The 19,045-nt window shown below is 27.0% G+C and overlaps 1 protein-coding gene across 1 annotated transcript in view; it reads left to right on the forward strand.

The window, feature by feature from the left end:
- Positions 1 to 8,577, forward strand: part of LOC100572006 (sex peptide receptor-like) — a 29,720-nt gene extending 21,143 nt beyond the window's left edge. The window contains exons 2-3 of the mRNA XM_003242684.4: positions 6,746 to 7,031; positions 7,641 to 8,577. Of these exons, the coding sequence (XP_003242732.1) occupies positions 6,746 to 7,031; positions 7,641 to 8,027 (673 nt within the window). The 3' untranslated portion in view covers positions 8,028 to 8,577. The remainder of the gene's footprint in view (positions 1 to 6,745; positions 7,032 to 7,640) is intronic.
- Positions 8,578 to 19,045: the final 10,468 nt, after the last annotated feature.

A 19,045-nucleotide genomic window follows, 5' to 3' on the forward strand; every position in this document is an offset into this window, starting at 1 on the left:
TTTAATAATTTATTTTGGGAGACTATTACTAGTTTTGGGCCCCCCGAGTTGCGCTTATGTGTACATTTAATATTTAGCCTTGCACAGAGGTGGACTGGCTAGGGTTATCCCCCCACCTCGGTTTATAATTTTCTTCGTGAACCGTCCAAACACGGTTCAGTCTATTACACGGACCTAACACCAAGATATTAAATAGCTCGGTTAATAATTTTTTTGTGAACCGTCCAAACACGGTTCAGTCTATTGCACGGACCTGACACCAAAATATTATTTCCCTCGGTTAATTATATACCTCACGAACGGTCCAGACACGGTACGGTCAATCAAACGGACTAGGCACCATAAAAAGTTTATAAACAGTTCAAAATAAAATTAGGACTCTCCATGCACCTATCGGTCTGTTTAACCGACCTCACCCCATGAAATTGTTACTCACATGTGACCAAAATATTAAATATATCTAACGATTGTTTTACAATAATTAAAAACCTAGTATACATGTTATATTAAACCCTGTGACCTACCTATATTATACATAATTTATACCAATACTACTATTGTGTATGACACTTCACCCGAAAATTAAATTACCGAAACTAACATATTACAAATAATATTATGCAACACAATACATAGAATAATATTACATACATATATAGCCATATAGGTTACCAAGCCAAAATGCGTAAAGCTTATAAATCTCCAGTTTCACAATTTCACCGTACTTTGCTAAAGGCACAATATACAATCATCACTACGATCTAATAATCCTTTTTTGATCGAAATAACATTTCTATTAATGTCGTCTGTCAGTTAATTTTCATATGAAAACGATATTTTATGAGTATTAATGGATCATATTATCATTATTTAAAATCTACAGTACTCCTAACAGTGCTACAATACGATTTGTTTCCGTGTCATACAAAAATAAGAAGCAATAACGTACATTTCTTAGTTTAACATCCAATGCATAGTGTACGACGAACTGCACAAAGAGTAGAAAGAATTTTTTTAAAACAAAACATTACGCAGGACAAACTATATTTTGGACATACATATTCTTGAAAACATTAATAATTTATGATGCGCATACCTTGTTTATATTAATCATTGTTTCGATTTATAGGGATAGAAAATATATTAATATTAAATATTTAATATATAAAAATTCTGTTTAAAATGTTTGAGTGGTACACGAAGAGGTTATAAGATTCACGACAATATAAAATTCCCAAAGAGCTGCACGAACCGTGAAAAATACAGAGAACCTGTTTTGAACAAAACACTTTTATGTTATTCGATTGAATCATACTAAAATCGATCATTATTTGTAACACCTGATAATTGTGATATTTAAATTTGTCATCAATATATTATATTTAATTATAATGTACAAAAAATGCTTGGATTGGTATTATCGCGTCAAGCTGCACCAATTTATTGGGATTAGGATCTGAGGTTGGGAAAATACATTAAGTCAAAAAATCTATTAATTCTCTCAAATTTTAAATCTTTTTATTATTTTGGAAGATCAAGTGAATTCGAAAGTATAATATGTATTTTTACACACAATATTACATTTAATAAAAAAAAAGTGCTTTAAAAATAAAAATATTTTATTATTTCGGAATTTTTTTTTGTAATACAAGTTTTATATTGTTAATTTATGTATACTATTTTAATGTATTAGTAGATATTCAAAATATTAATTATAAATTATAATTTTAAATTGTTATATAAGTATAATTTCAAAATAGGTAGGCACTTTTTTAATAATATATTAATATGTAGGACGTAGGTAATTACTAATTATTAAAAGTTGAATAAATAATATAATTAGAGCAATACGAATTATAACTTTCCCGTCGAATGTCTTATTACAAATAATTAATATTTCCTCCTCGGGTCCTCGATACCAAGAGGAAAAAAGACCATATAGTGAAATATAATTAATTATTGTAATATTGTTAAGAGATAATCTAATAATACTTAATGATTAAGAAATTATGATCTTACATTTAAAAATGGTTATACATATAATATAAATTGTAATACAAAATTACGTATAACAGTTCTGAACAAACATGAAACAATACCTATGTCCTGAAGGCTTATAATATAAGCTTAATATATAAATAAAATTCATTCAGTGGATAAATTTCACATCACACCCTAAACTTACTTAATTAATTTACTTATGAAATAATTAATAAGCGACCAAATTATTTTATGCAACTTAGCACTATACTGGAATTGTAGCATGTTTCAAAAATATAGTCTATAAATGTTCTACTTAATTTTATTCATAAACGGAATTCCAATACAATAGCTACATTATACTACATAATATACGAAAACACTTCATAAAATAAATAATCCTTGATGGATGTATAATTTAATTGTTTTTCGCTTCAAAGCACTAAAGTAGTTAAGTGTATACTTAATTCCACTATAATGTGGTATAGTAATAATATGAGATTATCCTATCGTAAATTATTTTCAAAAATTGTCTGTACACGAGATTACATTATATGAGGGTAAAGACTTTTGAAAACTCGTTCTGTTAAAAGAAAATACTTAATTTTTTGTGGTTATAGACTTGTATTCATATTTCATACAAAAAGTGTATGGTAGCCGGTAGGTAAGTTACTTAATTTAACATCTTATCATACTGTGAGTAAAGATGAGTTTCCATAGTTACAAGAGAATTATATTACAGTATACGGATTATCACGAGCTTGTATAAATCTTAAGCAACAAGACTTTGATTCAATCAAAATTATTAAATCAACAATTATCTACTACCTACACTAAAATTATATAACATCATAATACCATCATATTAAAATTGATCGATATACTATCTCATGGACCTTGGCATTTGCTTAGGTTGCTCTAGATAGTGTCTGTGGGTTGTGCATATTATAGTAGTCGGCTTATCCTGTCGTGATAGAAATCTGTGAATAATCTGTCACCTCGGTTAAAGTTTAGGTTTTCCATAATTAAAATTACATGGTGTTCTCCCGGCACCCGCCCTAAAGCGAATGACCAGTGTGCGGTAAATGGCCACACCAATAAACCCCAACGCGGTAGACTCGGGAATCAATAATCATAATAAAGTTAATAATGTAATTTACATTTTAAATACCAATTTTTGGATTTTAAAATTATAGGGTATGTAATGCTAACACAGTCCCCCCTCCGGTTCTCGATACCATGGGAAAAAAATAAGATTTTAAAATGATATGGAATATAACAAGATTTGATCAATTTTAGGTTTAAAAATACAAAAGTTTAAATATCTCATAAAAAATAATATGTAATATTTAATTAAGCAAAGAACATTATACATAGAATTGTAGAGCTATTAGCATAAGTACAGCTAGTTTTAGAAAAATTCTAACGGTAATTTTGAAGCTAAATTGCTAAATAACTATGCAGCTGTCTTAGAAATAACATTTGATAGCATTTTAACGGTACGTGTTTGTAATTGTGTCTATATAAATAGCAGTATTTTTCAAAAATAATTTTGTATTTTGTTATTTTATAAAAACATTTATTTTATAATTATCAACTAAAAAGAGGTATATGCAAATGGGTACCGCTCTACTGCACAGTAGGTGTTTCGAGAGGTCACTTTAATGGATGTATTAAATTTGAATTCAATGATATAAAATTATTGTATACGATAAACGATCATAGGGCCCTATATTACTAAGTAATTTTATGATATAATTGTAATTTATTATGCTATTAGACATCAGTAATATAGTTTATTGAATTGATTTTTGTCAACAAAAAAAATTTCTTTTAAAATTTCATTGTGTGTATTTATAATAATATATTATAAAAGTTTCATATACCCACAAATAATATTTTTATATTACAACAAAGAAGCTAAAATCGTTATTCTTTGTAATAATATAAATATTTGTTCAAATTTGAACTTAAAATAATATACATAAAAAAAAACTGTGTTTATATAATTTTTTGATATTTTGATTAGAGTACTGACTACTTATGAGTAACCTTCCCAGACAGCATTTTGTAACGATAATATTATAATAGTATTAATAGTATTATTATAACGTTATACTAATATTATTCAGGATTATAATGTTATAATTATTATTAAATAAAAGATTGCTGTCTGGGTTGTTTTAAATTTTCAATTCTTATCTAAACAAATTGAACATTTTATTCATATTTAACTACAAAATAATTTGCAAATTTACGACATTTTGATGAATTTCGTAAAAAATTTTACTTTAAATGTTTATGAAAAAAAACCTGCCAATGTTTCTCAACTGCTATTATAATAACAACTTATGAGAACCCTTGTATACATTATCAAGATTAATTTTGACCTAAAAAAAAAACATTTTATTAATAATCTATTTGAAAAAAAACCGAAAAAATTGAAAATTTCTAATGTCCATAAATGTCTGTTTTCCTTTTTTTTTCAATATTAAGAAAAATACTGGTAATTTTCCATTTAACCTCTCAAAAATACCAACTAGATAGTAGAAAATCTAACCATTTTTTCGTGTTACAGACACGAATCATAAATAACATAAATCATTGTAAAATCAATGCATTAATCACTCCGCTCAAAATCTAAAATTAGTCGTAGAAAATCTTAAGGATTATAACTATTAAAATAAAGCAACCAATACAAATTCATTTAAATAAATAACATATTACAACTAAACAAAGAACGGTTAATTAATCGAACGGAAAAGTGCTCAGCAATTTATTAAAATATAATATAGTTTAGTTTATAAAATATTGAAATACGACGAAACTTCCCCCAACAGACACCTCTAATCTAACGACTTTTTGGTACCAAACTACAAACTTTCTTCAAATTTAACCCTTTGTATAGCGGGACCAAGTTTCAGTGACCGAGGGTGTACAGTATTTAGGGATTTCACTGTATTATACAGAAATATACCTACTAATATTTTATATTCTATAGTCTATTATACAGAAATTATGCATATATTATAGATCTTCTTGTTCTCTATGCATACAGAATTTAAAATAAAAAGTGAAATTGGCAGTACAATATATTATATGGTTAACGTTGTTATTATTAAACAATTTATTTATAATATGACATTAATTATTAACACATTTTTTTTAAACATTTATTAATGTAACTATTTAAGGACGAAAGAATAGCTATTATCCATTAATTATTTATTAAATATTATATATTGCCTATTGAGTGCATTTTAAATGTTGCTTATTATGCTTTATTATGGCATCAAAATCTATAATCACTAATATTATCCAGTTTAGTTTAATCATAGACTTATAATATATAGACCACGCATTACGCTCGTTTTGTGTGTAACACTTTAAGCCAACATATGTGCGAGAGAGACCACTGAACTGTTATTGTTCAGTGAGAGGGACAGACTCTGACATTACAATTTCAAGGAGCTTATAGATAATTTGTACATTACTCCTTGAGATTATAAATATATAAAATTATTATAAAATTGCTTATAATCTCCTAGAAAAAGTAATGTCAGAGTCTGTCTCTCTCGCACATATGTTGGCTTAAATATATTTCACTAATGCGGCGTCCATATATTATAAGTCTATGAGCTTAATTAATAATTAAGTTTACCTGATTAATGATTATGTTTAAAATACGGTAATATCTTATAAGATTGTTTTTTATATGTATTTTGTTTTCAAAAACATAATTAGACGTTAACTAAAAATCAAAGTTTTAAACAGCTGATGTCTTAATTCGTTTAAAAATAATTTTCTTAATAAAGTATACTTTATTCAATTTTTAAAGCCTTTTTTACACCTTTTAATATACTGCGTAATTTCCAAATTAATAATATAAATCTATAATATACTGAACTACTGGATGGTTTGGATAACAATAACTAGTATTGATTTTATATTATTCTATAACAATTTAAAGATATTATACTACATTACAACAAAAATATACCTATTTAGGTACCTTTCATTATAATTTTATATTTCATACGGACCTAAGTCTAATTACAAGTATATATTATGATATATATTATAATGTACAATAAACCATAAACAATTTACAATCAATACGGATAAATATTACACTTTGTATACCTGAACACTAAACATTTAGTTCAAAACTATTTTTGAATGTATAAAGACTATTTACAAAAGGGTCTATCTTATATTTATTTGCTAATTATTGTAACGTCCGATTAATTGGTGAATTTGAATTTAAAAATGTGGTAGCAGAATTAGCTGGGTAGAACAAATTGGTATTAAGTAACATACGTTCATTTATTTTAAAATGTATCATTGCTAATAATTTAGAACAATCTATGCAATTTTTTTTACATTATACAAAAAATCTTAGAGCCGTTTATTGTTAAAATGTAATGTACTTTATGTCATTACAATTTTTATTAGGTACTATTTGTATGTTATGTTTCCGTACATTTTTTCCCCAAGACAAAAATATATAGATTAATGATAACGTTAGTCAACTATAAGGATTTGTACAGTTATACAACTGTTATTTTCGTAATATTAATGAACTTAACCGGGCTTAAATTGTTCTCATTATTTTCCAAACTATTATTCATAATGTTTCCTTTCTGGTCATAAATCTCAATAACAACAATCGTAATTAATTTTTTAATGCGCAGTTGGACTTTCTTCAGGTGAAAATAAAAATAATAAAAATATTGATATACCTATTATTATTATCGTTTCACAGATTGCCCAACTCTATGCACGCCATATGCTCCGACCGGCGATGTAGTATAGCCATCAAATTATCGTATCTACTGCCGTTCATTATTTGCAGCCCGACATTTCTGGTGTTTGAAATACTGGAAACGAAAGTCGTTGAAAACGGCACTGTGGCCACGTTGTACCACTTGGGTTTGAGCACCATAGCAAGGGTGAACCATGAATTATTGTACATGATACATCTGTGGACATATGCTGTAATCATCAAACTACTGCCTTGCCTAATACTAACCGTCGTTACTATATCTCTGGTAAGTGTAACTTGTAGTCACAGTATAACGTCGCTACAGCAATGGATGAGCAATATTATCACTTTAATACATATTATAATATTATGGGCTCTTCCAAAGATCCAAAATCGCCAAACTGGTGAAAACTAATATAATATTGTGATACCCTTATAAACATCGTTTTATGAATTTTTTTGTTCCAAGTATACATTTTAAACTAAAATTAACAAAGGATGTTTGAATATAAAATGTTTGTAGACCACCCAGAATGCATTAATTTTTTACCACCGTGTAAATTATTTTTTTTATTAACCTTTTTCAACGTTTGTAACAACAAAATCTGAAATAATTATTCATGCGTTTTTCTTTCTTTATATAATATTACCAAATTATCCCATTAATATTCACTAAAAGTTCAAACCATCGTAGACAACATAATAATCCTTCAAAGTATTCCTCTCAAATTAAAAACAATTTTTTTTTTATTAACCTCATACATTTTATCTCAACAACTTAAAAATTATTCAACAACGTTCTTTGAAATCAATTTTATATACGGAACAAATCTATACTTAAATATTAGGGTAATCTTCCAATCGAAAATATCAATAGTGTAATTTTAACTTCTAGATAAACGCGTTGAGTGAAGCATCTGAAAGGAAAGCAAAGCGACTTCCGACCCAGCAACAAATGGCTCGTATAAGGAATATGAAACTTAAGAAAAGGATGGACCGAACTAGCCGTATAATGATTGCGGTGTTGTTATTATTTCTTGCCACGGAATTCCCGCAAGGAATACTGGGTCTACTAAGTGGCATACTGGGAAGGGGTTTTTTTCAAACTTGTTACAGTCTATTTGGCGAGCTTATGGACATGTTAGCTCTCTTGAATGCGTCGTTAAACTTTGTATTTTATTGTTGCATGAGCAAACAGTTTCGTGTAGCATTCGGTCAATTATTCAAAACCCAGCCTAGCATTATGTTTAAGCCCAACAATATTTTGGAGACATTCGTATAGGATTTGGAGGAGGGTTAGGACAGCCAGATTGAAACCTTGAAAATTAACCAAATATTGTTATGTAATATTAAATATGCCCGCTTTTTAATCCTGATGGAAATTACGGGTAAGTTAATTTATTTCATAGTTTTTAAATATGTTCAAATATAAACGTTTAACAAAATTATAATCACCATTCAAGTCAATAGCTTTTTTAATATAAACTTAAGTTGCTCAAATATGACAAAATGTCATATTTTTATTATAATAACTAATTTAATTAATTTTCTTAATTTAACACTAACTATAATTGTCATAATATATTCGGGTGTGTTTTTATATATAACAATATTGCTGACTCATATAAATTAGACTGCATTGACGGGGTTATAATTTTTAATTATTAAAAACATTTTTTATCCAAAAGATATTTTAAATACACACAAATAATAATATACTTCTGTGCATAAAATTAAATTGGTGATGTAGTAAATTCTTGATTAAAAATCATATTTTCATATAATGACTATTTAACCGAATCAAAACATCACCCACCCATTTATTTTTTACTTTTTTTATTATAGAATATGGAAATATTTTTCATAATAAATATTATTGTTATAATTAGGTATAAAAGTTTTTAATACTTTTATTGAACTAAATTTATATATATATTGGTTTATAGTGACATAATTATTATAAAATGCATCAATATTATATATAGATATTAAATAATCATACATAATATAAATAATATATATTTATTAATTAACAAGAAAAAAATGGTTTTAAAATACATAATGTTATAAATCCCTGAGTAAATATTTAAAAAACACTTATTTAAAATAATAATATTAATTTTTATTGATCTACATCTGAACTAAATGTACCTATAATAGCCTCAATAATAGTTTATTCATGTGAAATTCTTATTAATTTAATAACTTTAAGCAAATTTATTAATTTATTAATTTGTCCAATTTTTTATAAGTAAAGCTTGTTGTAAAAACAAGCGAAAATATTTTATCATAACTAAAAATAGATTGAAATATATTAATAAATAATAATATTAATTAATTTAGAAATAAATAATTTAATATAAAGAGCTATTGAATTAATATTATAAAATCTACACTTAACCAAAACTAAGTAGTTATACAAAATAAACATTAGGTAGTTACTTTAATTATCTACAATGATAATTTTTAAAAATAAAATTAATTTAGTAGTAGCTTGTAGAAGTCTGAACACTTTTCTTTTTTTTAAACATATATATCAAGAAAAATAAATAATCAAAAATGGATATTTCTACAAAACATATTGATGTTTTCATCATCCAGGCTAAAGAAAGATTGGAAGCTGCTGCAAGAGCGAACCCTTGGTCTTACCCTTATATTTTCAATTTTCACAATATTGTGTGTAGTTCAGTTGACATCACATAATTCCATACAATACAGTGAAACTTTATATTTATAATTACTTAAATATGGAAATGACCTATAATCCATCTGTAAAATAGCAACCTTGTGTTGGACAAGACACAAAGTTAATTAATTCATTTTGTTTTTTATTTATAGGGCCAACAAAATAATATCATTATGAGATCATTGAACTTTTTTAATTGTATGTATTTTTTATTCAAAATGTTTTTTAACTTTCATGACTTTTGACTACATGAGATAATTTTGAACTATTGAGTAGTGACTACTCGTTTTTATTGATTAGGTAAAGAAATGTATTAAGGCAATTGTCAATACAAATAATAAAATAATAAAATATTCATATGTTACCTATATTAGAATAACAAAACCTGTCCATTATTTGATAAAAACATATTGATATTATAATACATTTTAAAACAGTTCATGTAATCTATTAGTCAACAGACCTACTTCAAAATAATTTAACATCAATTTCAATATGTCATTTTTAAAATATAATTCTAAGGTTTGGCACAATAAAAGAGTTTGATTAATTCATAATTTATGCATAATACCTACAATGAAAAATTAATTCAACATACTGCAGGAGGTAAGTTTATTAAGCCAATACAAACTGCCATTGTTAGTAATATTCGAGTTCCAATACTTTTTAAATATAAATATGACATTCAAAATATTATATAAATAGCCACTTTATTTATAATGAAAACAAAAACAATACAATAAAATGTATTTATTCAAACATTTACTAAAATACAAAAATTATAATAGATTAAAACCATTCAAGTTATATTATTATTGATAATTTTTTAGGAATTGTATTAATTTACCAATAAAAGTTGCCTTTTTATATGATTGTAAAAGACACATTTATAAAGGGCTATAATATTATAACCTACATAAATCATCTAATGTTTTAAAAATTACTTAATTCAATATTTAATCTAGGAAATTTAAATTTGATAGAAATTCCTAAATTTTACAATTTAATGTTTTTAATATGTATTATGAAATGTTAAATAAATGTAAAATAATGAAATAATTATAAAATATTGAGTGGCATAACTTTGAGTTGATTCACTTTGAAACGTTATTTCAATAGATGTGTGTAATGCGTATTTTTAAACCCCACACACAGCAGGATATTTCAGGATATTTAATATGTAAAATATAAGTTACCTATAGTGAAAAAAGAGATAGTAACATATTGATGTACCTATAATATTATATTAAATTATATGTTATTATATGTTTCAAACGATTTTCCTGTGTTTATGTTTACCATATTGTTATAAAATATACATTACTTTTCGAAATGAGTTTGTACAAAATGTTTGAATGAATATTAAAATATAATATATTATCGTGTTATTATTTGATAAAATGTAACGTTGAATATTCGTTCAAAATAATGTAAAAATATTATACTATATTAAATTGTTATGTAGTGTGACTATTCGTGTTGGTATTAAATTTATTGCAGCGTGTTTTTTCGTCAACCGACTTATATAACGCATGAACAGACTCACGGTGATATCCTGGGCACCGTCCTGACACGAAGCCACGAACGTGATCGCACGTAACCGTTACCAAACGTTTCTGTGGCAAAACAAAACACATTTAGTGTACCTGTCCAACACAACCAGCTAAACCTGACCATAATACAATATTATTATTGTACCTACACAGCGAACGTGCCCACGTCCGCGATAACAGTATATTAATGGGGCGTCATTCATTTGGGCGAATGACCCAAAATTCAACCGAGTACACAAGCATACATCATTTAGGCAAAAATGTAACTGGTCGTTTGGCTGAATTTTATCCTTGACGTTGTTGTTACGTCCTAAAGTCTTTGGCATTGAATCAAATAAACGTACCTACTGCAGAGCATGTAAAAATGAAAGCAAATATAGATTTAAACTCAAAAATTAGTAAAATTATACTTTACTAGTTTTCGACTTTACTCGCGTTATCTGAAGACGAAATTATCAATACTGACGGGAATATTTAATATAAAAATAAAAATAGAGGATATAGAAAAAAATTAATATAGGTAGGTCGAATATATTTTCGAAAACGCCATTTTTCTACTTTGCCTTATACCATAGAAGTTGCATACCTACACATAGATTCATGATATTCAAAAAAATATCTCTTTTAAGAGTGGATAGTATTTTTTGGTAAATCAAGAAAATAATATGTTAATAATAACACGTTCAGATAATCTTTGATTGTTATTAGATTCTAAAAAGGGAAGGAAAATGTATTAGATATGTTAACTATCCAATATACATATACCTATAACTTTCGGCAAAATGATATTATATTATCATAGATACAAGCTCGCCCAGACGACGTATTAAACATATTAGTCGTCTATATAAATTTCATCCGAATAATATGTAATTATGAGTTCGCCCAAATGAAAACCACCTTATTAGTAAATAAACATTTATTATACTAAACGACCTTGGTCCCCGTGACCAAATATCACATCTGAAATGGCAAGAAATTGTTGCATGGTTATACATCCGAATATTCCTAGGAATTGTTGAATCCCACATAGCCCAACAGTTTTTAGCCTGAAACTGTTTTAAAATTGGTTCGGATTGAGACATACGTAAAATATTATTACGCCCAGACAAAAATCAGACGCAAAAAACTAAATTATTTTTAATTTTAATAATTTAGCAGCCTCGACATACCTAACACTATAATAGATGCGCAGCTATAGACCGAAATGACGCGGACACCACCACACAAATTTAAAATTTCCTAAACAAAATCAAATAGTATAACCTAATTAAAAAAAAAAAAAAAAAATACTGTGGTTAATGGTCACTGTCACCGATGTTAATTAAAAACAATATTACATTTAATCAATATTTATTTTTATAATATATCAATATATATTTTTATAATAATAAGTTTGTAAGATATTGTGTTTGTTTTGTATTGTTATTTGTTACATGTATTGTTATATTCTGAATATAATCGAGGAACCTAGGAATCAATTTGAGCTTACTGGGATTCGTAATATGTATACGTATTATTACTTCAAGTAAGATCAAAACAATAATAATATTGGTATAGGTACGGTGGTGATGTATAGTGATCCGCGCGAAACATCATGTGTACAATTTAATTAGGCTCTAATTTTACTAGAGTTATAGCGTAAACGCACATAAAATACTAAATATAGACGTATGAAAAAACAATTACAACACAACGTCTATGCTTGTTCAATTTCGAAGCAAATTCTGTTGTGACTAAAATTCATATTATATTATAATTAATTAGGTATCCGTATCCTATAACGCAACTTGTACCTATACATTTAATATGCATGGAATATAAATTCACGTAGCTAAAATACACATGTATATGTAAAATAACATATACACATTGCACAACATACGTATACATGAAAACTTATATAATTATGTACATTGTACGGTGCTATGGTTTACGGTGGCGCCGGAGTGGTACGATGATTTTCCTGCAGGTGGTCGACGGTGAGATTCCGTGTATTTGAAATCAAAAGTCTGCGATACTGCGATGTTTGCAATAATTGTTGAATGTAGTGTGTTTCTACAGCGGAAGGAGCAGGTAGGACCGATCTAACGTCAGTGTACACTTTAACTTTACTGTATTATGATATTATTATGTGTAGGTACATAATATTATAATATACCTACATACATAAAATTAATACGACGTGGTCGATAAACTAAATAATAATATGACGAAATTACGAGGCTAATGAAAACGTGCTGCGGTGCCGTAAGCCGTTTATATAATATAATACCCATAATGCATATTATTATGCACGTCGAAACAATGAGTTGTCATAAAAAATATTATTATTACGCAAATATTCGCCCAGCAATATGCACGTGCATTGTCACTGTGGATACATTTATTACGATATAATATAATATATCACATTGTAATATCGTATTTATACGTTATTATAGCGATTCCGGGAAATAAGAAAATATCTTTACATTTATCCTAAAAATTACATAACGTGTTACAGCAGGTATACCCACTGATTTACTTCCGCACATACGCAGTATTAACACTATCGTACAAGTATCCCTCGTCGCTTAAATTTCTCCTACGAAAATTATTAATTAAACTCACTGCAGCCTACCTATTCTGAGGGGAATAATAAACGTATTAATTTCTTTCAGCATTTGAAAATATTATAAATACACGGCGGGTCCAGTAATACTACATACCTATAAAGGCTCAGTTTCAGTTTCCGCTTTCTATTTGACTGAGCCTTTATGTTGCGAGGTTGCACAGTGAATGTCCAATCATCGGTATCACACAACGATAATATTTGCACGAGGTCTGCCTATTTCGTGAATTCCAATTTCTCCCCAACTATTACGCCATGACAATTTCGTTTGGAAATCATCATTGCCGCCGTCGTGTGCGCGCAGTATGAGCACAATACTGCAGGCTGGTAGCATTTCGCGGACTTCGTCGGTGCCGCAAGTTTTTCCATATGGGTCGGCAAGTAATAGGGAAACTTTGAACGGATGCCAAATTAAAGTTTTCAGTAAAGTATACGACGTGTTTACTATAGCTACCTATACACACAGACTCCCACTCGTCTGGTATTGGCTGGGTAGTCTCGGATAAACTGGAATAAAACAAAAACACCCCACCGTTTCATATTATAAAAATATTACTTTTCAAATACGAAAGTGACGTGATTAACTCTCCAACATAATATTATTATACGCATCAAACTTTTACTCTTCCGTCTTACGAATTATGTGTTATTTGTTTTTGTTGTACCTGTACTCTGTCACTTCAACTGTTGTGTAAAAATAACTCATTTAAGTACAACTGTCAATCGAAACTTGGTAAGTGTATTGTATATGTATATAATATTATTATTTAGTTATTGAATTTTCCTCTAACTAGTTTTGATTTCAATTTATATTTTATTCTGAATAATACATATATTATGATCCGACCGTTTCACAAATTACCTGCGAATACACCTAGATTAAAGGAACGTCGTAGTTACTTTAATTAACAACCTTACATGAACTTAATATTAGATATTACTCATATTAGAATGATATTAAATAACACAACTAAAATATAAAGGATGAACCTTATCCATATTTATGCCAAGTTGACAAGAGTACCTAGGACATTTTTAAATTACATTATTATAATACGTACCAAGACATACCTACTCACAATTGTATATTATTCAACTGATATTTAGAATACATAAATAAATATAATTCCTAATACACAATAATGTTAGTATTACTTATTTTTCTGGGCGTAAATAATGGAACGAAATATGACATCTGAGAAAATCATAAGTTCTAATAGTGAATAAAATTTTTTCTGTTTATTTACTTTAAAATGTTTAAAAACATATAAACTAATAAATTATGAACACCTTTCAACAATTAGATATAGTAAAACATAATATATAGATTTGATCATATAAATTGTTCATAATAACTAATAAGCACCTAATAACTAGCAACAATAATTGTTTGTATATTATAGTGATGCGTAATAATAATTATTATTCGCATTGTTATACTATTATGGTTTTTTAATAATATAAAAAACTAATAACACCTACTACTAGGTACCTAGTATAGTATTTACTAATAAAATTGATTATAAATACTACCTAGTACTTATAATCTATGCTAATTATAAATATATGAAAAATAGAATTATAAATCATAAGTGTATAATCACATGAGAAGATATGTTATAAGCATATAATCATTATAGATTAACACCAATTTTCCTACAAATTACCTAGTTTGTTTCGAAAATGTTTCGGAGGTTCTGATAAATGATAATTGCGAGCTTAAAACTTGTTCGATAATATTGAAGTGTAACTAATATTATAATATTGTCGATAGTATGAATAGGTAACTAAAGTGTCGTTTGTCATAAAAAAATAATATTATTTCTTTAGATCTTTAATATATTATCGTCAAAAATCAGTGGTTTTTGACAAACAGTTTAATATACTAACAAATAACTTAGTTATCAGAATAGTTGTAATAAATTAAGAAAGTTGTATGTTATCACTATTGTCACTGCACTGTATATAATTTATCACCCCGTTAGGACCGTTATCATATTTTTTTTATACACAACTTGCAAATAAAAGTAATTAATCATAATACAGTAAAACATCCCATAACAGATACCTCCCAATAGCGGGCTTTCCAAATAGCGTTCAGTTTTATTGCACTTTAATTTTTGATTTCAATCATTTGTCTCGTAAATTTTGATTAATTATTGTCGATAGCGTAAATAAAAGTCAACACTATTAAATTAAATTAACCACTGTAAGTTTATACTACCTTGAACGTACAAACGTACAGTCATTTAAATGTAAGTGCGTTGTCGAAAATAGGCAAGGGTTTTCCCACTCAATGTGACCTAGCTATCAGTTTACACTTTTAACTAAAACAAATTTTACTTTTTTACAGATTTTAAACAATCAGTACTTACATAGTTAAATAATTACACATACAGTATATAGTAAAGTATAGTTAACCATTAACAGTATGTCAGTATTATGGTAAATTAACAGTAAAAAAAATGTCCTTAAGAACGTTCAATAATTATTCAATCAAATAATAGTTTCTTAATCATTATCGTTTCATGTTGTTTGTTTTAACTATATATTTTTGTTGTTAGAATTTTATTTCAGGGTACCTATCAAATATTACCGATGGATAACTCATGAAAATTCTAATTTAACTGTATTTTAAAATAAGGTTAGATACACACACTTGAAACTACACGTCATATAATATAGGCATATAACGACAAGCTTACAACATACTAACATAATATTGATATAATAAAATGCTACTTCAAATATTATTAGAAGTGTTTACTCTCTTTCCATAAATAGATCACGTAGGGTACTATACTGTAGTAGGGTTACATACATGTTAGATATATAGGCAATCGAGATACATAAAATATCGATCATAAATATCAAATTTTTAGATAGGCTGCCGACGTACGGTCTCCTACGAAGTACCGATGGCAACGAAACAATTATCTATACTATCTAATCTAACTACAATATTTATTGTTTTGAATAAACAGTATACTTTGAATATTTAAAACTTTTGTGGCATTATATATTAGGTCTATTATGTATAATAATTTTGACAACGACATATTAAATTATATTGTTAGAAATGAACCTACCAATAGATATTTCATAAAAAAATTTGATGCTATTATACTAATTTATACATAATACATTAATTCATCCAGTTCCAAATCAAACAAAGTTATGCATATTTAACTGAACAATAGACAGGTCCTCGAAGTTACAATGAATCCAAATTTGATCACGCATTTCAAAGTCATAACCAAATTTTAATACACCATAATATTATGATCACATAATTACTCTATTAGCTTTAGATCATCTGTGTCCATCTGGAGAATCCAATATTAATTACAATATAGGTAATCTAATAGTTTGATAAAACTACCCAAAATTGTTTAAAAGCATATCAAATACCTATAGGTATACCTACGCAAAATATCTGTTTTACCCGTAACGTAAATGACCACATTAAAATATTATTTCGTTCCTTCGGGGCATTCGTTTCAAATTACAGTTAGGTATATACCCACAGCGCTTATATACCTACTACGCAGTAAAGGTTGGCAAATAAATACTACACTTGTTGATTCATTCAAATTAATTTTTATATGGAACAAAGAAGTTTGTTAACGGAATGAACAAAAAAAAACCATAGAAAATAATATTTTATTTTATATATTGTTCCAGAAAATAAAAGGACGATAGTTATCGATCTCACAATAAAGGATATAGGTAAATAATGATTTTAATCAGGTTTAATGGTTTGAATAATTCGGTTGTCTAATAAAACGAATTAACTTGAATCGTACTTATGAAGAAACGTAATAAATTAACTATATTTTGTATTGTATACAGGATGATTCACCAAGCATGCTCACGTCCATTTTTACTTTTAATAATGGATTTATTCAAATTTTGATTCTTGAAATTTATGAATATACTCAAATACCATTTTTCAAATTCTAGAATTTTTTGTACAATTTGATGAGTTTTCTGTGGCGATACAAACTCATGTCTTTAAATGAGACCCCCGCCCCCACCTTTTTTACTGTAAATTATTTTGTGGATAATTGGAAAATTTTGTTGTAGATCGAGGTACCTAATTCAAAATTCAAACGAGTAGTTTCTCAGTTATTAAAATGTTTGTACTAAAAATAATATTCCTTGAAAATGGTTTTACAAAAATATAATATTTTAATTGATATTGATAGATTAATATTTTAATCGCACTACAATTTTCAATTCACCATAGCACCCATATCTTACAAATCGATTATCATGGACCTAATTTGAGCTATTATCCGCATTCCTTAACACAAATTAAAATTACTCAAAAACTAGGTACTAGTCCGGATTTTGATTCTGATACGTCAAACATTTTTATAAAAATGATCTACCTACTAAATAATTTACAGTAAAAAAGAGAAGTTCTCATATGAAAAACAGAGGTTTGTATCTCCATAGGACACTACTTAAATAGTCAAATCTCAAGAATTTGAAAATATGGTCTTTAAATGTAGGTATTTAAAAATTCCAAAAATCAGATTTTTAATAACTTAATTATTGAAGAAAAATGGGGTTGGCATACTTATTCCTTGGTGACTCACGCTGTATACATAATAAATAACTGAACGTTTATTGTCTTATGCATTTGTAAACCATCACTATATTGAATTATAAAATAGAGGACAATGGGTTTGAATGTCTAAATCTTAACGAGAATTATTATCATATAATATTCGTGATCAATGAATTAAACTATCAAAGATAATTATGATATGTTAGTTTGTTAAATCACTTAAAATATTTAACAATTTATTCAAGCTGTACAAGTGAATATAAGCAAAAAAAACATAATTTATTTATACATTATTGGAGTAGGCCTTTAGAGTTTTAATAATACATTAATGATTTATTTATTATTATTAAAAAATTATTTATTATTTTTCAAATTTACATAATTTACTGTCAATTGAAAAAAATCGATATTGGATGTTTAGAAACTAAATTACCCATCGTCTCAATAACACTATAATATGTTTAATGTTTGGTTGACAATTAGCAACGCTTAAGCTACTTACTATAAATCCAAATTTAAACATATTTTCTGACCGTCAAGAAGTGTTATATTAGCTCACGTTTTGTTAATCCAACAAAGTTAATCTACCGTCTTTGAAAGATTAAAATTTACCAATATATAAATGATTATTTAATTTAAACTTTTGTATCAAGTAAAACATGAACAATTTTCCTATTTTTTACAAGAAAATATCTTACACAACCTGCTTATAGTTACTAATGTATTATATATTTTTTACGTTGCATCAAACTCAATACATATTACAAAAAATATGTTCTTTGAACATAATCAATAAAATAACTGATTGGTAATTAAATAATATTACAATGACCGTCCCTCTGTAAATAAAAAGAAAATAGCTTTAGACGAA

The sequence above is a fragment of the Acyrthosiphon pisum genome, chromosome A1 (assembly GCF_005508785.2).
Source record: "Acyrthosiphon pisum isolate AL4f chromosome A1, pea_aphid_22Mar2018_4r6ur, whole genome shotgun sequence".
NCBI classification, from domain to species: Eukaryota; Metazoa; Arthropoda; class Insecta; order Hemiptera; family Aphididae; genus Acyrthosiphon; species Acyrthosiphon pisum.